The sequence below is a fragment of the Phaenicophaeus curvirostris genome, chromosome 6 (assembly GCF_032191515.1).
Source record: "Phaenicophaeus curvirostris isolate KB17595 chromosome 6, BPBGC_Pcur_1.0, whole genome shotgun sequence".
Taxonomy (NCBI): Eukaryota; Metazoa; Chordata; class Aves; order Cuculiformes; family Cuculidae; genus Phaenicophaeus; species Phaenicophaeus curvirostris.
Window position 1 is genome coordinate 48691045 of NC_091397.1, and position 17994 is coordinate 48709038.

The window sequence follows — 17994 nt, forward strand, 5'->3', positions numbered from 1 at the left end:
AAGGAGCACCCTGCCTTTCCCTGCCTGCTTTCCTCTCCTTTATTCTAAGAGGACTAAACATACCAGTGCATTTGTAGTCTCAGTCTGTAAGTGCAAGCAGGAGGTTAGAACAACTTCCAGATACCAATTTGTATTGTTCCTAAGTGACAGATGCGTAGTTGTGTGGAAAAAGACTTTTCCCCATGCTTAAAAATTGAGATGTTACTTAACCCCTTCCTTGCACTTTTTTTTTTTAAGGTTCAATAGTCAATCTGGTTTACTTGAGCTGCTCAGACACCAAACAGATATGTTAAAGATGTTGTTAACCTGTTCAGTGCTCCGAGGTAGATTGCTGAGCGTGTGCATGTGTGTCTTATCTGGTGTGTATGTAATTGGGAAGCCTACCTTCTTTAACACTTGGACATTGTTGATACTGATGCTATCTGAACTTGGAAATGAGCTTTTGCAGTTGGTAGGTCTCTGTAGCAGAGGAAGGCAGGTATGAATGCTGCCTGCCTCTTGGAAGTAGAAGCAGCCTGTCTCTCAGTCAGCAATTTCATTTCCCGTTCATCTCCCAGGCTGGTTTAATGGGTTGTTGGAGGTTCTGTACACCAAATTCTCAGAAAGGTCCTAGGTCAACCTTTGTAAATGAAATTTAGATGTACTTGGTGCTAAAATGCTTCATACCCAGTTGTTAAGCTTATTCAAAAAAGAGAACTGTTTGCAAATACATGCTTCACTTGATGGGCAGAAATAGTTATTTGCCTGTCATCTGGCTTCTGACACCAGCTTATCTCAATCGCTCATGAGAAGGGAAAACAAGCATGCTTTATTCTTCAACAGGTGCAGTGTAAGTGTAAAGTTGTGTTTTAGTTTTTTTCCACATTTGAGAGTGGATCTCCAAAATGCTGCTGTATGGATGGCTTCTCGTTAAGTGTGGTCCCTCTTTTGGTGGAGTACCAGGCAGCTGCCAACAGCAAGTTACTGGAAACGAAGTCTGTATTTAATAATGAACTATGGTAGCAAAAGCATATATGGGATAAAAGTCGGGCATGCTTCCTAAAGCTTGTGAAATCTGTCACTTGGGAGAAGAGTGCTAAGGATTTCCAGGAAGGAATTTGATGAGAGTGGAGCTCTTGCACCTGTAAAACAAGGTGATTAAAAGTAAACTGCTGTTCACACGATGTGCTAAGTGCTACACCTGCTAGAGCACATGTATGACAAACACCTTGGTAGTGAAAGCCTAGTTATTAAGACTATAACTTAAGTGAGTTACTGCTACTGTTTTTCATATACCTTGTGACACACATTGAGGTTCAAGTGCCTTAATTAGCTTTTGTTCAGCCTTGAAAAGGTTTATCGTCATCTCATTTGAGCAAGTAGGAGGGAGAAAACATTGGAAATGTTAGCCAGCCAGCTTTCAGTATCCACTTTCTGCTTGCAAAATCAGTAATGAGGCATTCTTAAAAATGATCACAGAAGATTACGAGCTGCCAGAGGGGAAAACATGCTTTTGAAATGTCGTCTGGGCGTTTGAGATGTCTTGTCGGTTACTTTGCTTCTGTTGCAGTTTATCTGGTCTGTGCATATATTCAGTGATGAGAAAAACAAGCCCACGTGGGTTTTTTTCCAAAAATCCCCCAGAAATGCTGAGTGTGACTCACAGGGTTTGTACCTACAGCTGACTTCTTGCTTTTATCAACAACTTGCATTTCTGCTGGAAAAGCATCATCTATCAAGGCACTGAAAACTAGGAATTAAGGACTGTGCTAAAAAAGTTGCATGGCATGTGCTGCGCTGTCTCAGATGCTGGCAACTCACAGCAGCAAGATGCAGAAATTGTCATCTTTTCCTTTTTCTATTATCCGTATGTGCTAGGTAAAGGTCTGAATGAAGCAAGAGTTTGGTAGCTGAGCGGTAGCACTTGTAAGGAGATGCATTACACCAGAGGATTTCATAAGTAAGTTGAAGGTGGTGCGATTGTTTTCCTGACTTCCCTAAGGCTTCCCTTGTGCTGGGACCATGGATGAACTGCACTGCTGTGGTGTTCCTGAGTCTCTAAGTTTTTGATCTGACTATTCTTACAGAAAACATGGTTAAGAGGATTTATAGCTTTGAATCACTTCACATGTGGGTCGGAGTCTCTCACTGACAGTAGCACAGAAAGCTAGACGTAGAGCAGGCAATTAAATTGGTTCTCAAGTTAAGTTGAGTCCCAAGTTACTGCCTTGACCACAGTCCCATCCTTCCTGTGAACCACAAATGCGCTTTTCATGTCACGTAAGTAGCAATTGCACCAAGCCAAGTGCTCCTGGTGAAGTTGGCTTGGTGCTTCTGACCTTCCCAGTTTCACATGAAGAGTAAAAATAGCTGCTGCATTTGTACTTCTTACATAAACTTCCCCAGGGGCACCTGCCCCAGGGGATTTTAGCACTGCCCCGAGTGTGATGACTTTCACAGATGCTCTGCTAGCACGTGGCAGGGCCGATGCATTGAGGGTGGCTGCACGTTTGCAGGATGGAGCTGTGCCCCTGCTCACAGGAGATGTTGCTGTAGCTCCCAGATCAGAGCTGCAGTCACAGAGACTGTGAGAGCTGAACTGGTTTGGACTGAGAAGGCTGGGTGCTGTGAATGCAGTGGGGGGCTGCTGGACCACACGTGGTGTAGATACACAATGTGGAATTGCTTGCTTTTGAAGTGTAGTTGGGGCTAGGTAGAATAAACGTGGTGCGTGTTGTGCAGGAGAGAGCATGGCTTTGTCATTACACCTTCTCAGAGACATCTTGTAGTGTCCAAAGAGGATGGCCGGAAAGCTTCGTTAGGGGGACTCATCCCAGTAGAGTAGGATCATTTGCTTATTCTCTCATCCAGAGGGCGGTGGAGTCTGTAGGCTTGCGTTCCTGACAATCAGGAGCCTGAGAACAAATGTCATTTTAAATAAGTCAGGTGATGATAATGTGGGTATAAAGTTTTGGGGTGTTTTGGTTTTTGTTATTGTTCTTCGCTGGAAAAAATGAGGTTGGTTGGACCCCAATAAGCCCTCAAAATAGGAAGCCAATGTTTTTTGGGGAATATGATAAATTAGAAGTTCACACCAGTATATTCTCTAGCTAGCCCTGTGGAGAAGGACTTCGGGGTGCTGATTGATGACATGAGCTGGCAATGTGCGCTTACAGCCAACGCCAACCGTATCCTGGGCTGCATCAAAAAGCAGCGTGGCCAGCAGGGTGACAGAGGTGATTCTGCCCATCTATTCCACTCTTGTGAGACCCTACCTCTGGAGTATTGTGTCCAGTTCTGGAATACTCAACATGAGATATGGAGCTGCTTGAACGGGTCCAGAGGAGAGCTACAAAGATGATCAGACGGCTGGAGCACCTTCCATATGAGGACAGGCTGAGAGAGTTGGGCTTGGGCAGCCTGGAGAAGAGAAGGCTCTGAGGAGACTTTATAGCAACCTTCCAGTATGCAAAAAGGCTGAGGAGGGACTTTTTACAAAGGCTTGTAGTGATAGGACTAGGGGCCATGGCTTTTAGTTGGAGAGGGAATATTTAGACTAGGCATAAGGAGCAATGTCTTCGCCATGAGGGTGGTGAGACACTAGCACAGGTTGCCCAGGGAAGCTGTGGCTGCCCCATCCCTGGAGGTGTTCAAGGCCAGGCTGGATGGGACCTTGGGCAGCCTGGTCTGGTGGGATGTCCCTGCCCATGGCAGGGGAGTTGGAACTGGATGATCTCTAAGATCATTCAAACTCAAACCATTCTATGATTCTATGACTCTGTGTAACAGACTTCTGTGTGAAGTGGCGTTGTGCTCATGGATAAACATGCGCTTAACCGTTTTCCAGACTTATGCTTCAGGTGCCAGTTACAGTTTTCCTTATGGTTTAGTAATTTGTGTGTGCTTCAACTGGATCGGTAGGAGATCAGTGGGTACAGAAATTGCTGTTAGTTTCTCTGCTCTATCCTTGGTGGTTTTTGGTATGTTTTTTGTCTGGGTGGAAACTAGTCCTCTTTTTCCTATTGAATAAGAGTGTATGTAATTATCACATGAAGAAATTTGGGGTAGGTCTCTTAAGCTCAGATTTGGTAATGTTGGCTTCTGTGTTCCAAGTGCTTATCTGACAAACATGGGAATAAAATTTTGGAATGAATCACAGTGTAGGGCTTTTTTTACTTTATGCCTATTCATTTATATTTAACTATTTGCTTTCCACAACAAGTGTCCTAATGCAGCTTTCAGAAAGAAAGTGAAAAGCAAATCTTCAGGCTCACTCATTTATGAAATAGTTTTTAACTTTGTTCCTGCGTTTGTAGGAAAAATAAATTGTTAAATATACTTCAGTACTTAATGTTTTTCTTGCAACACAGTCATCATGCTTGCAGTCTTATTTCAGTTTCTTGTGAAATTCATTCTGTGTAGTGAACATGTAGCGTCCAGTACTTTATTTGGAAATATTCGAAGTCTTATTACTGAGAAAATCATAGACTCAATACATATTGTTTCAGAGATAGATTTCAGGCTTTCATTCAAAATTGAGATTATTGACTGGGTTGGAGTTAATAAAATACTAAGCTAATGTGCATTTAATTCTTGATTTTTGACCATTTAAATACTTCCTTACAGAAAAGTCAGAGAACCATAAGAATCTAAAGCTATTTGCATAGGACTAAAATATAAGTGATGCTGATTAAGGTTGCAGGTAACCCTTAAAAGGAAGCAGAGAAGCTTGTACTTAAGTATAGGGTTTTTTTCCGTTAAAAATAATGTATTATAGCAGGTTTTTTTCCTCTTCTGAGAGCATAGTGGTAGGTTCCAAAGTATTTCAGTTCTTCCAGTGAATAAACATTTGTGCATTCTAGAAACCCTGAACAACAATGACAAAAACCTCCTGAATTAGAGCACTTCTTGAAGCCATCTGCTTCCTGATAATCAACATGTCACTCCAGCAGTCTGCGCAAATCCTGCTCTCTAATTAGAATTACAAGGCTTGTCAAGAGCTCACATGGCCCTTCCTCTTCATCTCCTTAAATCCTGGGTCAGGTCCCAGCCTGAATTTGCATCTCTCTGCAATAATTCCATAGATTTAGAATCTGTGTCATGTGCTGAGATCAAAATCAGAATCACTTTACTTAAAGGTGTGGAAATTTCAGTGGAGTGGAGAAAATATTTTGATTGTTTGAGCTAATCCTGTAAAAGAGTGCAACACTTCCAGTTTGGAAGTAGTTGGAATTTACTTTTCTTATATACGTAGTAAATAACGATGAAGTGGAAAGTAGGCATCCTTACACATTGATACAAACCATAGCTGAAAAAAATGGGCATTTGTGGCTGGAAGTCTTGCTATGAGGACTTGGAAGCTTTTTTGCTGCTGTGGAAGCAAGTAGGGTGTGTTTATAAAAGGAAAGAGGAGCTGACTTGAAAACATACCATGTGGGTAGCATCCAGTTCTTCCCACAGAGAAGCAGATCCTGCCCATTCTCACTTACATTGTGAAATGGGGTCTCTGGGGGTAACAGTACTAGGGATGGGACACACTGAGGTTTAAGAGATGTAGATTCCAGATGACTTGCCTGCCTGGTGTGGGATTTGGCCTGCCTGCTAGCCCCATCCTAATGTTGTCTAGATGAGATATCTTTGCCACTAAACTCGTTTTAGAACTGATTTATATACAAGCTGTTCCTGTCTGAGAAACCCTGCCAGAAGTGACATCTATCACTGGCTATCGCAAGCTTTGTGTAAAAGCTGTCTACGAAAGACAAAGATTTGGTGTCTAGGATGTGAGCTTTTGGATGTGGTTCTGGGTTCCTATTATTACCTCTGCTGAAGAAATCTGGCTTAGTCCAAATGACAGTGGTTGTTTTGAATGTATCAGGTTGTGTGTGAATACAAAGAGCAACCTGAAGGTGGGAACAAACAGGTAGAAATAAATTTTAAAGCTCTAATCTTTGTCCTTTCTTTCTCTTCTGCAACATTTTGAAGGATGCACGCCAGAAGTTCCGCTCTGTGCTGGTCGAAGCAACAGTAAAACTGGATGAACTGGTAAAGAAGATTGGAAAAGCTGTAGAAGACTCTAAACCTTACTGGGAAGCTCGGAGGGTGGCCAGGCAGGTGAGAACTTTCTGCCTTACAGGCTTGTGCTGGTGATTGGAGAGCACATACTGATTGCATTGCTTTCTTGCTATTAATAGCATCTTAAGCACATGCACTTGGCTAACCATGTCTATGTCTTGAATTGCATGTCAGCCATGTGAAACAAAGGCAAAAATGTGTTTCTTCATAGCTACAGCTGCTCATGTTCTTCAGTTTAGGAACAGCCACAGCAGACACAAACTATCAATCGCGAAAGACTAATTTTGTTCTCCTTTCATTATCAATGGCCTTTCAGAGCCCTGCTCTTTCCCATCAGTAGTTGCAATTATTTGAAAATACAGTGTAGACTTTGTGTATCTGCTTTTTCTTCTTAAAGCAAAATGCTCAGCAGCTGAATTGGCTGCAGCTGGAAGCTCTTGGGAAAGAGACTGGAGTGGGGCAGACCTGGGAAAACCTGCAGGGTTTAGTGCTGTATTAGGTTGTGCGAAGGAGGAACATGCTAAATGTGGCTCTAAAATGTGCTGGTATGGGGCGAAACTGAACTCTGCTTTCTGTATTGCCACCAGGACCTTACCTCCCTTGCCCCACCTTCTACTTGATTATTAATAGGCACCTAAAATAGTTTTTTTGTGGGGGTTGTAAAGGGCCTGTGTGGCTGAGACAGGGAGGGATGAGGTGTGGAAGTAAGGGTGTGACCTGCTAGTTGCATGGAGAGCAAGAAAGCTTGTGAGGTGTTGGGCAGCTTCTTGCTTCAGGGAAAAAGTAGCTGAGATTTGAGTGTGTGGTGGCTTAGGCAGTGCTTCTGCTTGGTGTCTGTAATGGGGTTTGCTGGTGTTTGAGGCTTTTTGTTTTTTCCCCAGAGGGGAGAATGTTCCTGAGTGCTGCTCCTGTTTTCTCTCAAGACAGGGAGAGGCAGAAGTAGAGGAAGAGTTGCTTAGAGGGGCTGCTTCTGTGTTTGGCTAGAAGGATGTTTGGGGTGGCATCTGGCTGGGTAGCCAGGATGTGATTGTGTTCAAGGTGGGAGTAAGAGATGGGTAGCAGGTGTGATGTACGTGAAAATTATGGAATTCTAGGAGTAGCTAGGAGGTGAGGTTGAGGGATGAGAAGAGTCGTGTAGGGGTGTGCCCGAAGACAGAATGTAAACTCACAGGATAAGAGAAGGGGTGAGAGGGTAATACCCATAAGTCCTCAGAACAAGACGCAGCAAAGGGAGGCCTGAACGCAAGCTTTATCAGTTTGAAAGCTGATGAAGCAAGACTTGGGTTGATGGAATATGGCATGCAAGATAATACATGACCATGTTGATCCTTTAAATTGCACAGCATTGTTTTGGAGGTATTGTCTCAAGCAGTGGGGTTGATGTGTGTGGGGCTATTAAGCTTAATCCTTCAGACTAGAAGCACGTGGCAAATAGGTAAACTTTGCTTCAAAGCACAGTAAGCATAGTATCTACTACTCATCTGTAGCTGCTGTGAAAGCAATCCCTGCTCACGGGGTCTGTGGCGTGTGCTCGAAAGAAACCAGTAGTGAGCTAGAGGGGACGTTAGCAAAAAAATAAGATCAAGAGACCAATTGATCAATAAGATCAATTAATTATATTGTGTTAATTAGCATGTGCAATTCAAAAAAAAGAAAAAATCTCCAAACCCCACCTCAAATATGAACGTCTACTTCTGTTGCTATAAATAGCTATGTAAGGCACAGAATGCATAGGACTCAGAGTTATACCTGGAAAAGTCAATGGCAGAAGTGTGTACTCTGCAGTACAAAAAAATCAGTTAGCTTTGAAGTTTGTAACATCAGGCATTGAGAGCAGTGAACTTTGTCCTCTGTCCTGAAGCTGGCAGCAGATTGTGTCCTGGAAATGGATTTTTTTATTCCTGTGTCTTTGCCCCAGAAATCCATTCAATCATGCTGGTTCAAAGGTGCTTTGTAAGAGCACTAAAAAAATCCAAACGACTTAAGGCCCTTCGGTTTGTGGAATTGCTATTCCAATACTGGGCTTGTTAGAGAGAACCATATTTTTCTCCCAGTCCATACTGTCATTAGTAGGGTTTAAATGCTCCTTATCCCAGATATGCTGATTTACTGCACACTCAATTTTCTTTTAATTCCTTGATAGCATTTTTTTTTTTTTAAAGCTGGGATTCACTTTCTAAGTGTTCATTTCACGTTTTCCATTTTCTGTTACGGAGCTGGTCGTGGAACAGAGCTCCCTCTTTGTATCTGCTCAGCAGGAAGAGCTGGAGGACGGTCTCTGGTTTCAACCCCTTTGGCTCTCTGTCTAATAAAACCTTAAAATAGGAAATGTGAGTGCCAAGAGGAATATTAGTGTTGAAGGGCAGCAAATCTGTGTGGAAACCAGGACACTGGAAAAATTAATACCAGTCATCAGCAAAAAGCATCTGCCTAAAGAGTTGATCCAGTCTTAATTTAGTCTAGAAAAGTTCCATTTAACTGGGATCAAATTTTCTATGTTACAGTGGGGAGAAGGAGTGAGTTGGGAAAATGGAACTGAAGGAATGTACCAGAATGTTAATAAGTTGAGGTGCCACCCCATCTTTATTTTGTACTTTGATTTCTAAAGCTGTAGAGAAATCATGGGAATAGCTTGGTGTTGTTCTCTTCAAATTTATAAAACCATCTAGCTTAGGAAGACTGTCTTCTGGCTTTTGTTTTTATGGTTATTTTAGAGCCACTAGGCTACCTCTGAAAGCACAGGCACAAGGTTCTTGGTGGCTGAACCAGCTTTAGTTAAACAATAAGGGAAAAATGCATGGCTGTGCCTGTAAGAGAAAGGGAAGTGTAAATTCTTGTTTGTTCTCAGTAAAAGGAAGTAAAAATATGACCTATAAATTGCAGTCTTATGGGAACAAAGAACTGCATAATTAATGCTATCTAGTTTGGCAGAAATGCAGGAGTCATCCAGACTTACTTGCATTTAAGAGGTCAGTTGTAGGGTGAGTTGGCTGATGCAAGCTGTGTTTAGTCATACTGAGGGGCTTGTTTTCATTTGGCATGAACGTGATTCCCTAATGGAAATATCTGTTTAAAGATAAAACCCATTAAAATGGTAGAAGGGCATTAATGTGGGGTCAGCAAAAACCAGGTTCCTGAGTCAAGTACTTCCCTGGAGAAGCTTTAGGACCTTGAGCCCTTTCATCTCCTCACCCTTATACCCATCTTGTGCAATCCTCTGTTGGCAGAAGATGGTGGATTCAAAACAAATTAATTCTCCCATGCAAGAGTTCTGTAGCATCTTGTTTGTGTAACATATGCCAAGAGAATTTCATCTTGTCCTGTCTCAGGGTGAAACTTTGCTCTAGCTTTAACAGAACAATGGACTCTTGGTATTAGGATTTGAGTGCTTTGCCCTCTGAAGAGGTGGTGTAGGGAATTGGGATGCTGTTTGTTGGCACCAAAGCAGTAATATCTAGCTTTTGCTGAGGCTGAAGTGAGAGCTGGCTAATATTCTTGCCTCTGCAGATTTTGTGCAGCTTCTGCCGAGACATCTTTGTTGTGATTCCTCATTTGGAATGCCAGTGGGCCTTTCATGTTGACTGCAGGGGCACCTTACTGGCTTGGAGCATTTCAGTCCAAACTGGTTGTTTAATCAAATTTTAGTTTATTTCTGCTGCAAGAACTTCTTTCGCATTTAGCGTATTCTCTTTTCATATTGTTCTTTAATTTATGCCATAGTTCAGTGGAAGAACCTCAGCATGTAGCTGAGGGTTGTGTATGTACACAAGCAATGACCACATTGCAGCGATATGAAATTTGTGTAATCCAGAAGATGGTCCAGGTCCTAAAGGTTGGGAAGACCAGTCTTCCCATGTATGCATTATCTTTCCCCCCACCCCCAGTAATCTGCTTCCCTGGTTAACTAGTCAGAGAATTAGACTTTTCATAGAATCACAGAATGTCAGGTTGGAAGACACCTGAAGGATCATCTGGTTCAACCTTTTTAGATGATGTATGGTTTAAGTGAGATATCCCAGAACCCTGTCAAGCTGAGCCTTGGAAGTATCCAGCGTAGAGAAATCTACCACTTCCATGGGGAGATTATTCCAATGTTTAATTGTTCCCATGGTGAAAAGTTTTCTTCTAGAATCCAGTCAGAATCTGCCTAGGAGCAACTTATACCCTTGTCTTCTCCATGTGACTTTTTGTAAAAATGGAGTCTCCGTCCTCTCAGTAGACACCCTTTATGAACTGGTACGTGGTAATAAGGTCTCTCCTAAGCCTTCTCCTCTCAAGGCTGGACAAACCCAGTTCTCTCAGCATGACTTTGTATGGAAGGTTTCCCAATTATCTGATCATCTTAGTAGCCTTTCTGTGGATTCTCTCCAGCCTGTCCACATCATTTTTGTATAGTGGGGACCAAAACTGACGGTAGTACTCCAGGTGTGGCCTGGCCAATGCTGAGTGGGATAACGACTTCTTTCTCTGCTGGTGATGTCCTTATTGATGCACCCCAGCATCCTGTCGGCCTTCTTTGCTGCAGCAGCACACCGTTCACTCATGTCGAGTCTGTTGTTCACCAAGACCCCCAGGGCCTCCTCCACACGGAGAAGAATGGTGAAGTTGCCAGGAAACAAAAATAATGTCAACAACATTGTAGGTCTTGAGCCTCTGAGGTAAGGAGTGTTGTAAGCCACTGTTGACTTAGCATTTTGCAGGGCTGGGGCTGGAAAGTGCCTTCGCAATAGTGTCTGGGCAAGTGATAGTGTTCGAGAAGTGTGTTACCTCCCTAGTGACAGCGTGCTCTGGAACAGGATGCTGTGCAAAAGCGAGTGTGGTGTATTGCATAAATCACTGGGCTGGTGGAAACCCATCTTGTGCTGCTGCATGGGGTAGATAAATTACTTCATCTCTCTTTTAGTTCCCTTGTAAAGTGGAGCTGTCAGGCTACTGTGAAGCTGAGTTCATTAAGGAAAATAAAAGCACTTTGGGGTTGTTGGGTGAAAGGTGCTACTAAAACACTGTGATCTGTATGTCATCACTTGTGAAACCAGGGAGAAACTTAACAGGATGATTTGCCTTTTTGCTTTGCCTCTGCTGGAAAAAAAAATGTGATAGAAGTATGTTCCCACCCACTGTCACAAATAAAACAATCTGTGCATTTGTAGTGACCCCAAACAGAATAAAAAGTCTGAGAGCATTGCTTATAGTTGAGCTTCAGCTCCTATTATGGAGCGATTTTTTGCAGAGTGAGGAGTTACACTTTATTCCCCAGTACTGGCTCACATTGGGAGTAGGAGCGAGCAGATGCTTTGCTCAGCTTTAGTATTGAGCTTGTTTGGGAGGGACATGGTTTTGCTTTGTGATATTCCTCTCACCCTCTCCGCACCATTTAGCTTTTACAAAAGAGTGTCAGAAAACTTGCTTCAGGCAAAAATAGATGAAAGGTCTATTCTGGGTCATCTCTACATGTATCTCTCACTAAGGGTCCCATCCGTAGCAAGCGTTCACAGAGCAATGTGTTGAAGGGAATGCATGTTCTGCTTCCTCTGGGTCGCTCTTCCTGGTTTGGTTTTACAACTAATGCTTCTTTTCATGTTGTTGGCGTACATTCTTAAGCAGTTCTCTTTTATCGCAAAAGGCTCAGAAAAACACGCTAGAATCCGTATGTATAATGGTTCTTCCTATCTGATGTCAAGGCATATTTGAGAGGAAATGAAATTGGTAGACAAGTAGATGGTGTTCAGTAGTGACAGGTAACCTGTCCTGTCCACTGCCACTTTTTATGTAGTAGAGCTCCTTCCTCTCACTTCACTAATAATCTTTCTCTCATGTAATATTTTTATACTGGATTGCTGTATCTGTTTGCAGAAATCGAGTGTTGGGCTTGTTTAGGGTGGAGACGAGAAGGCTGTGGGGAGATCTTATAGCAGCCTCTAGTACTTAAAGGGGCCACAGGAAAGCTGGGAAGGGGCTCTGTATCGTGGAGTGTAGTGATGGGACTAGGTGTAATAGTTTTAGGCTGAAAGAGGGGAGATTTAGATTAGACATTAGGAAGAAGTTTTTTACTGTGAGGGCGGTGTGGCACTGGAACAGGTTGCTTAAAGAAATCATGGATGCCCCATCCCTGGTGGTTTTCAAGGCCAGGTTGGACGAGGCTTTGTGGACAGTATCTCTGCCCATGGCAAGGGGAGTGGAAACGGATGAATTTTAAGGTCGTTTTCAACCCAAATCATTCTATGATTCTATGAGTCTAAATCAGCTGACAGGGTAAAGAATTATTAGGAGTGAACTTTCAGATATTTAGACCCTGGGTCTCTATTCTGCCTGTCTTCACAAAACTTAAGGCCCTTAATAACTGACTGTAGTCAGTGGTGAGAGGCAGGTGTATTTGAAAAGCCTTTTGAGGTACATACATCTTCCTTAAATGCAGAGGGAGTTAAGACATCTTGTCTTGGGTTGTTTAGCTGTCAAGTGGTTCTATGAATCTTATGTCCAAATTGAATCAGGATGAGAAGTAGCTACTGTAACCTTGCAGAACAGGAACTGAGGAGGAATTGAAGCGTATATAAACACACTTGCCAAGTTGGAAGGATTTTCCTAAGCAGATGAGACTGATACCATTCTTTGCAGAAGTCAGGATTGCAGTACCTATAAAGGAACAAAACTTTGAAAAGTGTCTGTTGTGTCTCTTTTTCTAGGTGCTTAGCTTGAGATGTCTGATAGTTGAGTGGCAAGTGTGGAAAGTCACAAATGGAAACTTCCTTATCTCAGGAGACAAAAGCTCTTTGAATTCACATGACTTGGAGGTTCAAAACTGCCAATCACCCTTAAAAATTAATTAGGAACTGGAAACTGTGGTCTTGCCAGTGTTGCTTCCTGCAGTACCCAAGTTTCCCATGCAAATTTGTTCAGTGAGTGAGAGCTAATTGGATCATAGCACCAGCCAGTTCTCCTGTGGACAAGAGGGCGGCACTGAGTGTGGGTGACAGCTCCTGGGTCCAGATCCAGCAGTGATGGGTTACCAGGTCATTCTCCTCTGGTTTATAGACACTAGATATGTTGTTATCCATCAGTATGGAGGTAGCCATGTCATATGGAGTCTCCTTTTCAATCCTGTTTTTATGAGCTGGAGTCCTCATGCTCATGTTTAAGACAACAAGTAGTTAAACTGATTCATATTATCTGCTAAGCTTATCTTGGCAAAAAAGGTGAAGGGAGAGGGAACTTGAGAAGCAAAAATTAAATGTCAGCAGAACTGTGACAGACTTGCATTCCTGTTTGGCAACTTGCCATGGAGCTAGTAAAAGCCAAAATTATTGGCATGGTTACAGTCGAACAACCAACTGACCTTGCCTGGTGGAAGGAGTGTTGCTAGTTAACTGTTTAGAAACCAAATGGCTACCTCCTGGATTCGTGTTTTCAAAGCAGGGGTTTAGAAACTTGAAAGTTGACTTTGACAGACCTTCTACAAATCCTTCCAACTGTTTAAGAAACAACCCCAAGACCCAGAACACTTGACTGCTTTCCATGGCTGTAGTTCAGTGCTGTGTTTTCTTAGATAAGTGATCATCATCTGGGCAGTGTTGCTGTTAGCAGAGTATTAATTCCAGTCCCTCTTAACGATTTGTTCATCTTGAACATAGGGAAAGCAGTAGAAAATGATGTGTGTAAAATTGTCTCTTTTATCAAATGAGAACAACTCCTGTCAATATGGAGACAGTAACTCCCATCAGCTCCTGTTTGTGGTGGTGGAGCCATCAGAAGGTATTTTATATGGACATTGGTCCTCTGGCCATTTAAATAATTAGTTTAGGCTGGCAATAGAGGTTATGTTATTTGTGGTCTACCTATGCAGATAGCTTCTGTTTTAATTGAAGATGCTGTGTTGCAGCTGCCCTGGTGGCTCCTGGGGAGCCTCACAGTAGTGTGAGGATAGCAGAGGTAGTGATTTCTGATTTAGAAAGGTGGGAGAAATGATGTGAGAAGGGGCTTGCTCTGCAAATGTGTAAATCAACCATACAGAAATGGCTGTTATTTGGGTTTTTTTTGACTACTCAGGTGAGTGGAGTGGTAAGGCCACTCAGAGACATAGGAGCAGCTCTTTTCCTGAATTGGGACTTAACCTGTTGGTGGTCAAGAGACCTGTCTGTTGGGTGGAGGCTGACACAATGGCCTCGGTTTCTGCTGAGGCAGGCCAGGCATGGGAGGGGGGCAGACAGATAGGCAGCACAAGCCTTGCCTGGGAAGAGAGGGCTGGAGTGCTCCAAAGGGAAAGGAAGCATTGAAGTTGCCAGGTGGGCAACTGGGAAAGCCAGTGCTGTATAGAATGGGTGAGGAGATGAAGTGCAGGTGAGCTGAGCAAGAAGTGGTGCCCCAAACGATGAAGCCTGGAGGTTTCATATTGTATCTGATGGCCTAAGAAATTTTCTGTGTCCTTTTACCCTTTCCGCTCCCTGTGGACCTGCTCTAGACCTGAACCCCTTCTTCCCACCAAGACTTTAACTTTTTTGTTATGAAAATACATCATTAAGTCTTAGGGAAACCATGCTGATGTGACGTCAGTCCTCTTGTGAAATATGGAGTTCCTGTTGCTGTGATCCCAAGGGCCGTTCTCAGTGTATACATCTCACTTCCCACATGATGCGTGGCTTGCTGTAGGGGCTGGCACCCATCTAAAGAGGAAATAAGCCAAGCAAGGGAATCTGTCATCAGTAATTTTATTATTGAGGGTGAGGAGTCACTTCCTGGATTTCCACCAGGGAATCCACTGAGTTTCGTAAACTGTGTTTCTAAAGTTGAATGCACTTTGGGTTAAGTAAAGAAAATATTTTGCCACATTCAAAATTTGATGGAGTGCCTCTTGTGCTCTCTGGTCATGTTGGCAGAGTTGTGATTGAAATCCTGGAAGTAGCATGTAGAAGTAACAACCCCACGTTCAGAGCTTGTGCTCAGTGTATTCAGTTTGCTCCACTTGAATGCTTAAAACCTTAAAACTGTACTTCAAGTCTTGCATTATGGTTCTGTTGCATTTTTCTTCAGGCCAAAGTTGTGATGATGCTTAGGAATCAGGGAGCTCAGGGAGACTTACCTGGGTCATCCTGATGGGTTTTGCCTGGCTGATTTACTAGCACTGTTATCCGAGGCCTTAAAGTTTAAATAAATAATCTTACATTTGTGTTCTGGCTCTGTCATCTGGTTGAGCAGTGTGGTATCAGAATGTCTCAAACTAGCTGTCCTTAAACTGATGAGAAGATAACAGATGTTGCCTGGTCGGATTTGGAAAGTTACACCAAAGATCTGATCTGTGATGGAGAGCTCCTGAATGTGCTTGTCTTCCCATCCTAATGCAGGATAGTAGGTCAGTATGACTGGCAGGTTTCTGCCCTCTTAATCCTGAGCAGCTGGAAATCTGTCCGGTGTTTGGGAACACTGACAGCTGCTGCTTCACAGCTGAACTGAAGAAAAACCTTACCTGACTCATATTCAGTGCTCTGTGACTTGGTGTTTCCTTCAGACTAGGTGGCACCTGTAGCAAACCCATCTGCAGATACTATGTTCTTGGCACCTTTGGATAATAGGGACTAATTTTTAGCTACTTGGTTGTTGAAATATCTGCATGGATCAGTTCTGAGCAAGTATGTGCCTTCTCTGAATGTTAGACCTCCTGCGTTTGTCTGTGCTTTCTATGCCTCACTGAACTGATTTGGTTATTTTGAGTTGGTATTTATACATTCTACTTTTTCATTTATTGTGAGCCTTACTCTGTTGGTGGATGGTTAGTTTGTATAAGCTATTGATGCAAAACCTGTAATTGGTTTTCTTGTCATTACTAGAGGATGTGCCTGGTAGGGCTCCGTTATTTAGATTTGTTAGCTCCATACTGTAAATTAGAGGTTCTTCCCTCTTCTGCTTTTCTTTCCAGAAATAGAAGAAAGTACTGTTTTCATCTAAGTGTTTTAAAGAATTTATCTAGAAGAGATGGAAAAAATTACTCTCTCTTTTTTTTTGGTGTCTCTCTCACTTGCTTTCTCCTGTGTCACAAAGCATCCACCAGTTCTTAGCTATTCTGGATGGCAGCAATACAAAGCCTGCTACGGCTGTTCAACCTTCTCTCCAGTAATTTTCAACAATGCAATTATTTTCCCTGCCCTTCAAGAGTGTTTTTTTCACATTCTTTTTCTATTGTGAAATACTAGAAGTGTTGGGCAAGTAGGTCTGAAATATGGGAATGCTGGGGTAAGTTAATGTAGAAATAGAATTATGGTTTGTGTTGGAAGGGAATTTAAAGGTCGTCTAGTTCCAGCTGCCTTGCCATGGACAAGGACACCTCCCACTAGATCAGGTTACCCAAGGCCCCATCCAACCTGGCCTCGAACCCTTCCAGGGATGGGGCATCCACAACTTCCCTGGCCAAGCTGTTCCAGTGCCTCACTACCCTCATTGTGAAGAATTTCTTCCTAATGTCTAATCTAAATCATCCCGCTTCCAATTTACAGCTGTTCCCCCTAGTCCTATCACTATGTGCCCTTTTCCAAAGTCCCTCCCCAGCTTTCTTGTAGGTCCCTTCAGGTACTGGAACGTCACTATAAGGTCTCCTTGGAACCTTCTCTTCTCCAGGCTGTACAACCCCAACTCTCTCAGCCTGTCCTCATAGCAGAGGTGCTCCAGAAATCCCCTCAAATCATTGGAGTAAGAAGGAAAGGGCTAGGGCAGGAAAGTTGTATTTGGCTTTTTTTTTTTTGTTACTTGTCAGCTGTTTTAGGCAGAAAGAAGTAATACAGTTGATATGGCTATTGTGCTTATCCACAAATGCAATAGAAGATGCTGGAACTGTCAGGAAAGGTATAAGCAGTTCTCAAAGGGTGCTGGGATGTGAAAATAGAGATGAATTCCTTTTTCCTCTGCTGTTGTCTAAAGATTTCATGAAGAGGATGCAAAATTATGTTAAAGTTGGAAAACCCCAAGAGATTTAGATGGTGGATTCCTTTGCACAGCTGTAGCATTTTGCATAGTTACGGCCAAAAAGAAAATCTACAGCATTTGGAAAAACAATAACTTAAAGGAAAGAATTCGTTGCTTTGTTCATTCTTAGTGTTTCCCCTCCCAATCTTTTCTGGCCATTAGTAAAGGCTGTTTCAAGAGTTTGGATGCCACAGACAGGATCATCTGTTAAAGTTAGTAGCTGGTATTTGAGCCTGGGTGACTTGATGTCAAGGTGATACCTTATGTACCTGTTTTGTGAGGTAATTGCTCAGGGATAACTGCTGTGAAGGCAGCACAAGTCTTGCAACTCTGAGGAAGTTGTTCAGCCATCCCACAATCTTTATTGTGTACAATGGTCTAAATAGGTGGGAGTTTATTATGAAATTATGTGTTTATGTTAGAGGCAGCTGCCAAAACAAATCTGATATGGATGTTTACTGCCTTCTGAGTGTGTTTTGTTTTATCTTCTAGGAAAACAGTAAGAATTTATGAGCTCTTGCTTATTGTTGCTGGAAAAGATTATATCTGGAGAGTCTTAATTTCTCTGCAACGTGTGTGGGAATGGCTCTGTCTTGACTCAGTTTCTCTAAGAAAAGTCTCTCTTAATTGCCTCAAACTCACAGTTCTACTATTAGAAGGTCAATTTAACGGCCAGGATGTGGAAGAAATTTATCTGCTTCTGGTATTTGGGTTTTTTTTTGGTTTTTTTGTTTTTTTCACTTAGTAAAGGGTGCTAACAGTTTGTTCTTAAAGCTGGATTTCATTGCTGTCTAATAAAATTAAATTTTTTGACTGTTCCTGCTGCTACCCAGGCTGTTTCCTTCAAAGAATGGAGTTGGTCCTTCATTGGTCCAGGACACCACCCCCAACTTTTTCCTTCCTGTTATTCACACAGGCCATGGAGACATAAATAATTCTATGAGGAAAGAGTTTGAAGGATCAATAGAGCAATTATCTTCAACAGGCCCCTTAGGA

General features: G+C 42.6%; 1 protein-coding gene across 1 annotated transcript in view; it reads left to right on the forward strand.

The window, feature by feature from the left end:
* SH3BP5 (SH3 domain binding protein 5) overlaps nt 1-17994 on the forward strand; it is a 57911-nt gene that overhangs the window by 8648 nt on the left and 31269 nt on the right. The window contains exon 3 of the mRNA XM_069860145.1: nt 5962-6090. Coding sequence (XP_069716246.1) covers nt 5962-6090 — 129 coding nt within the window. The remainder of the gene's footprint in view (nt 1-5961; nt 6091-17994) is intronic.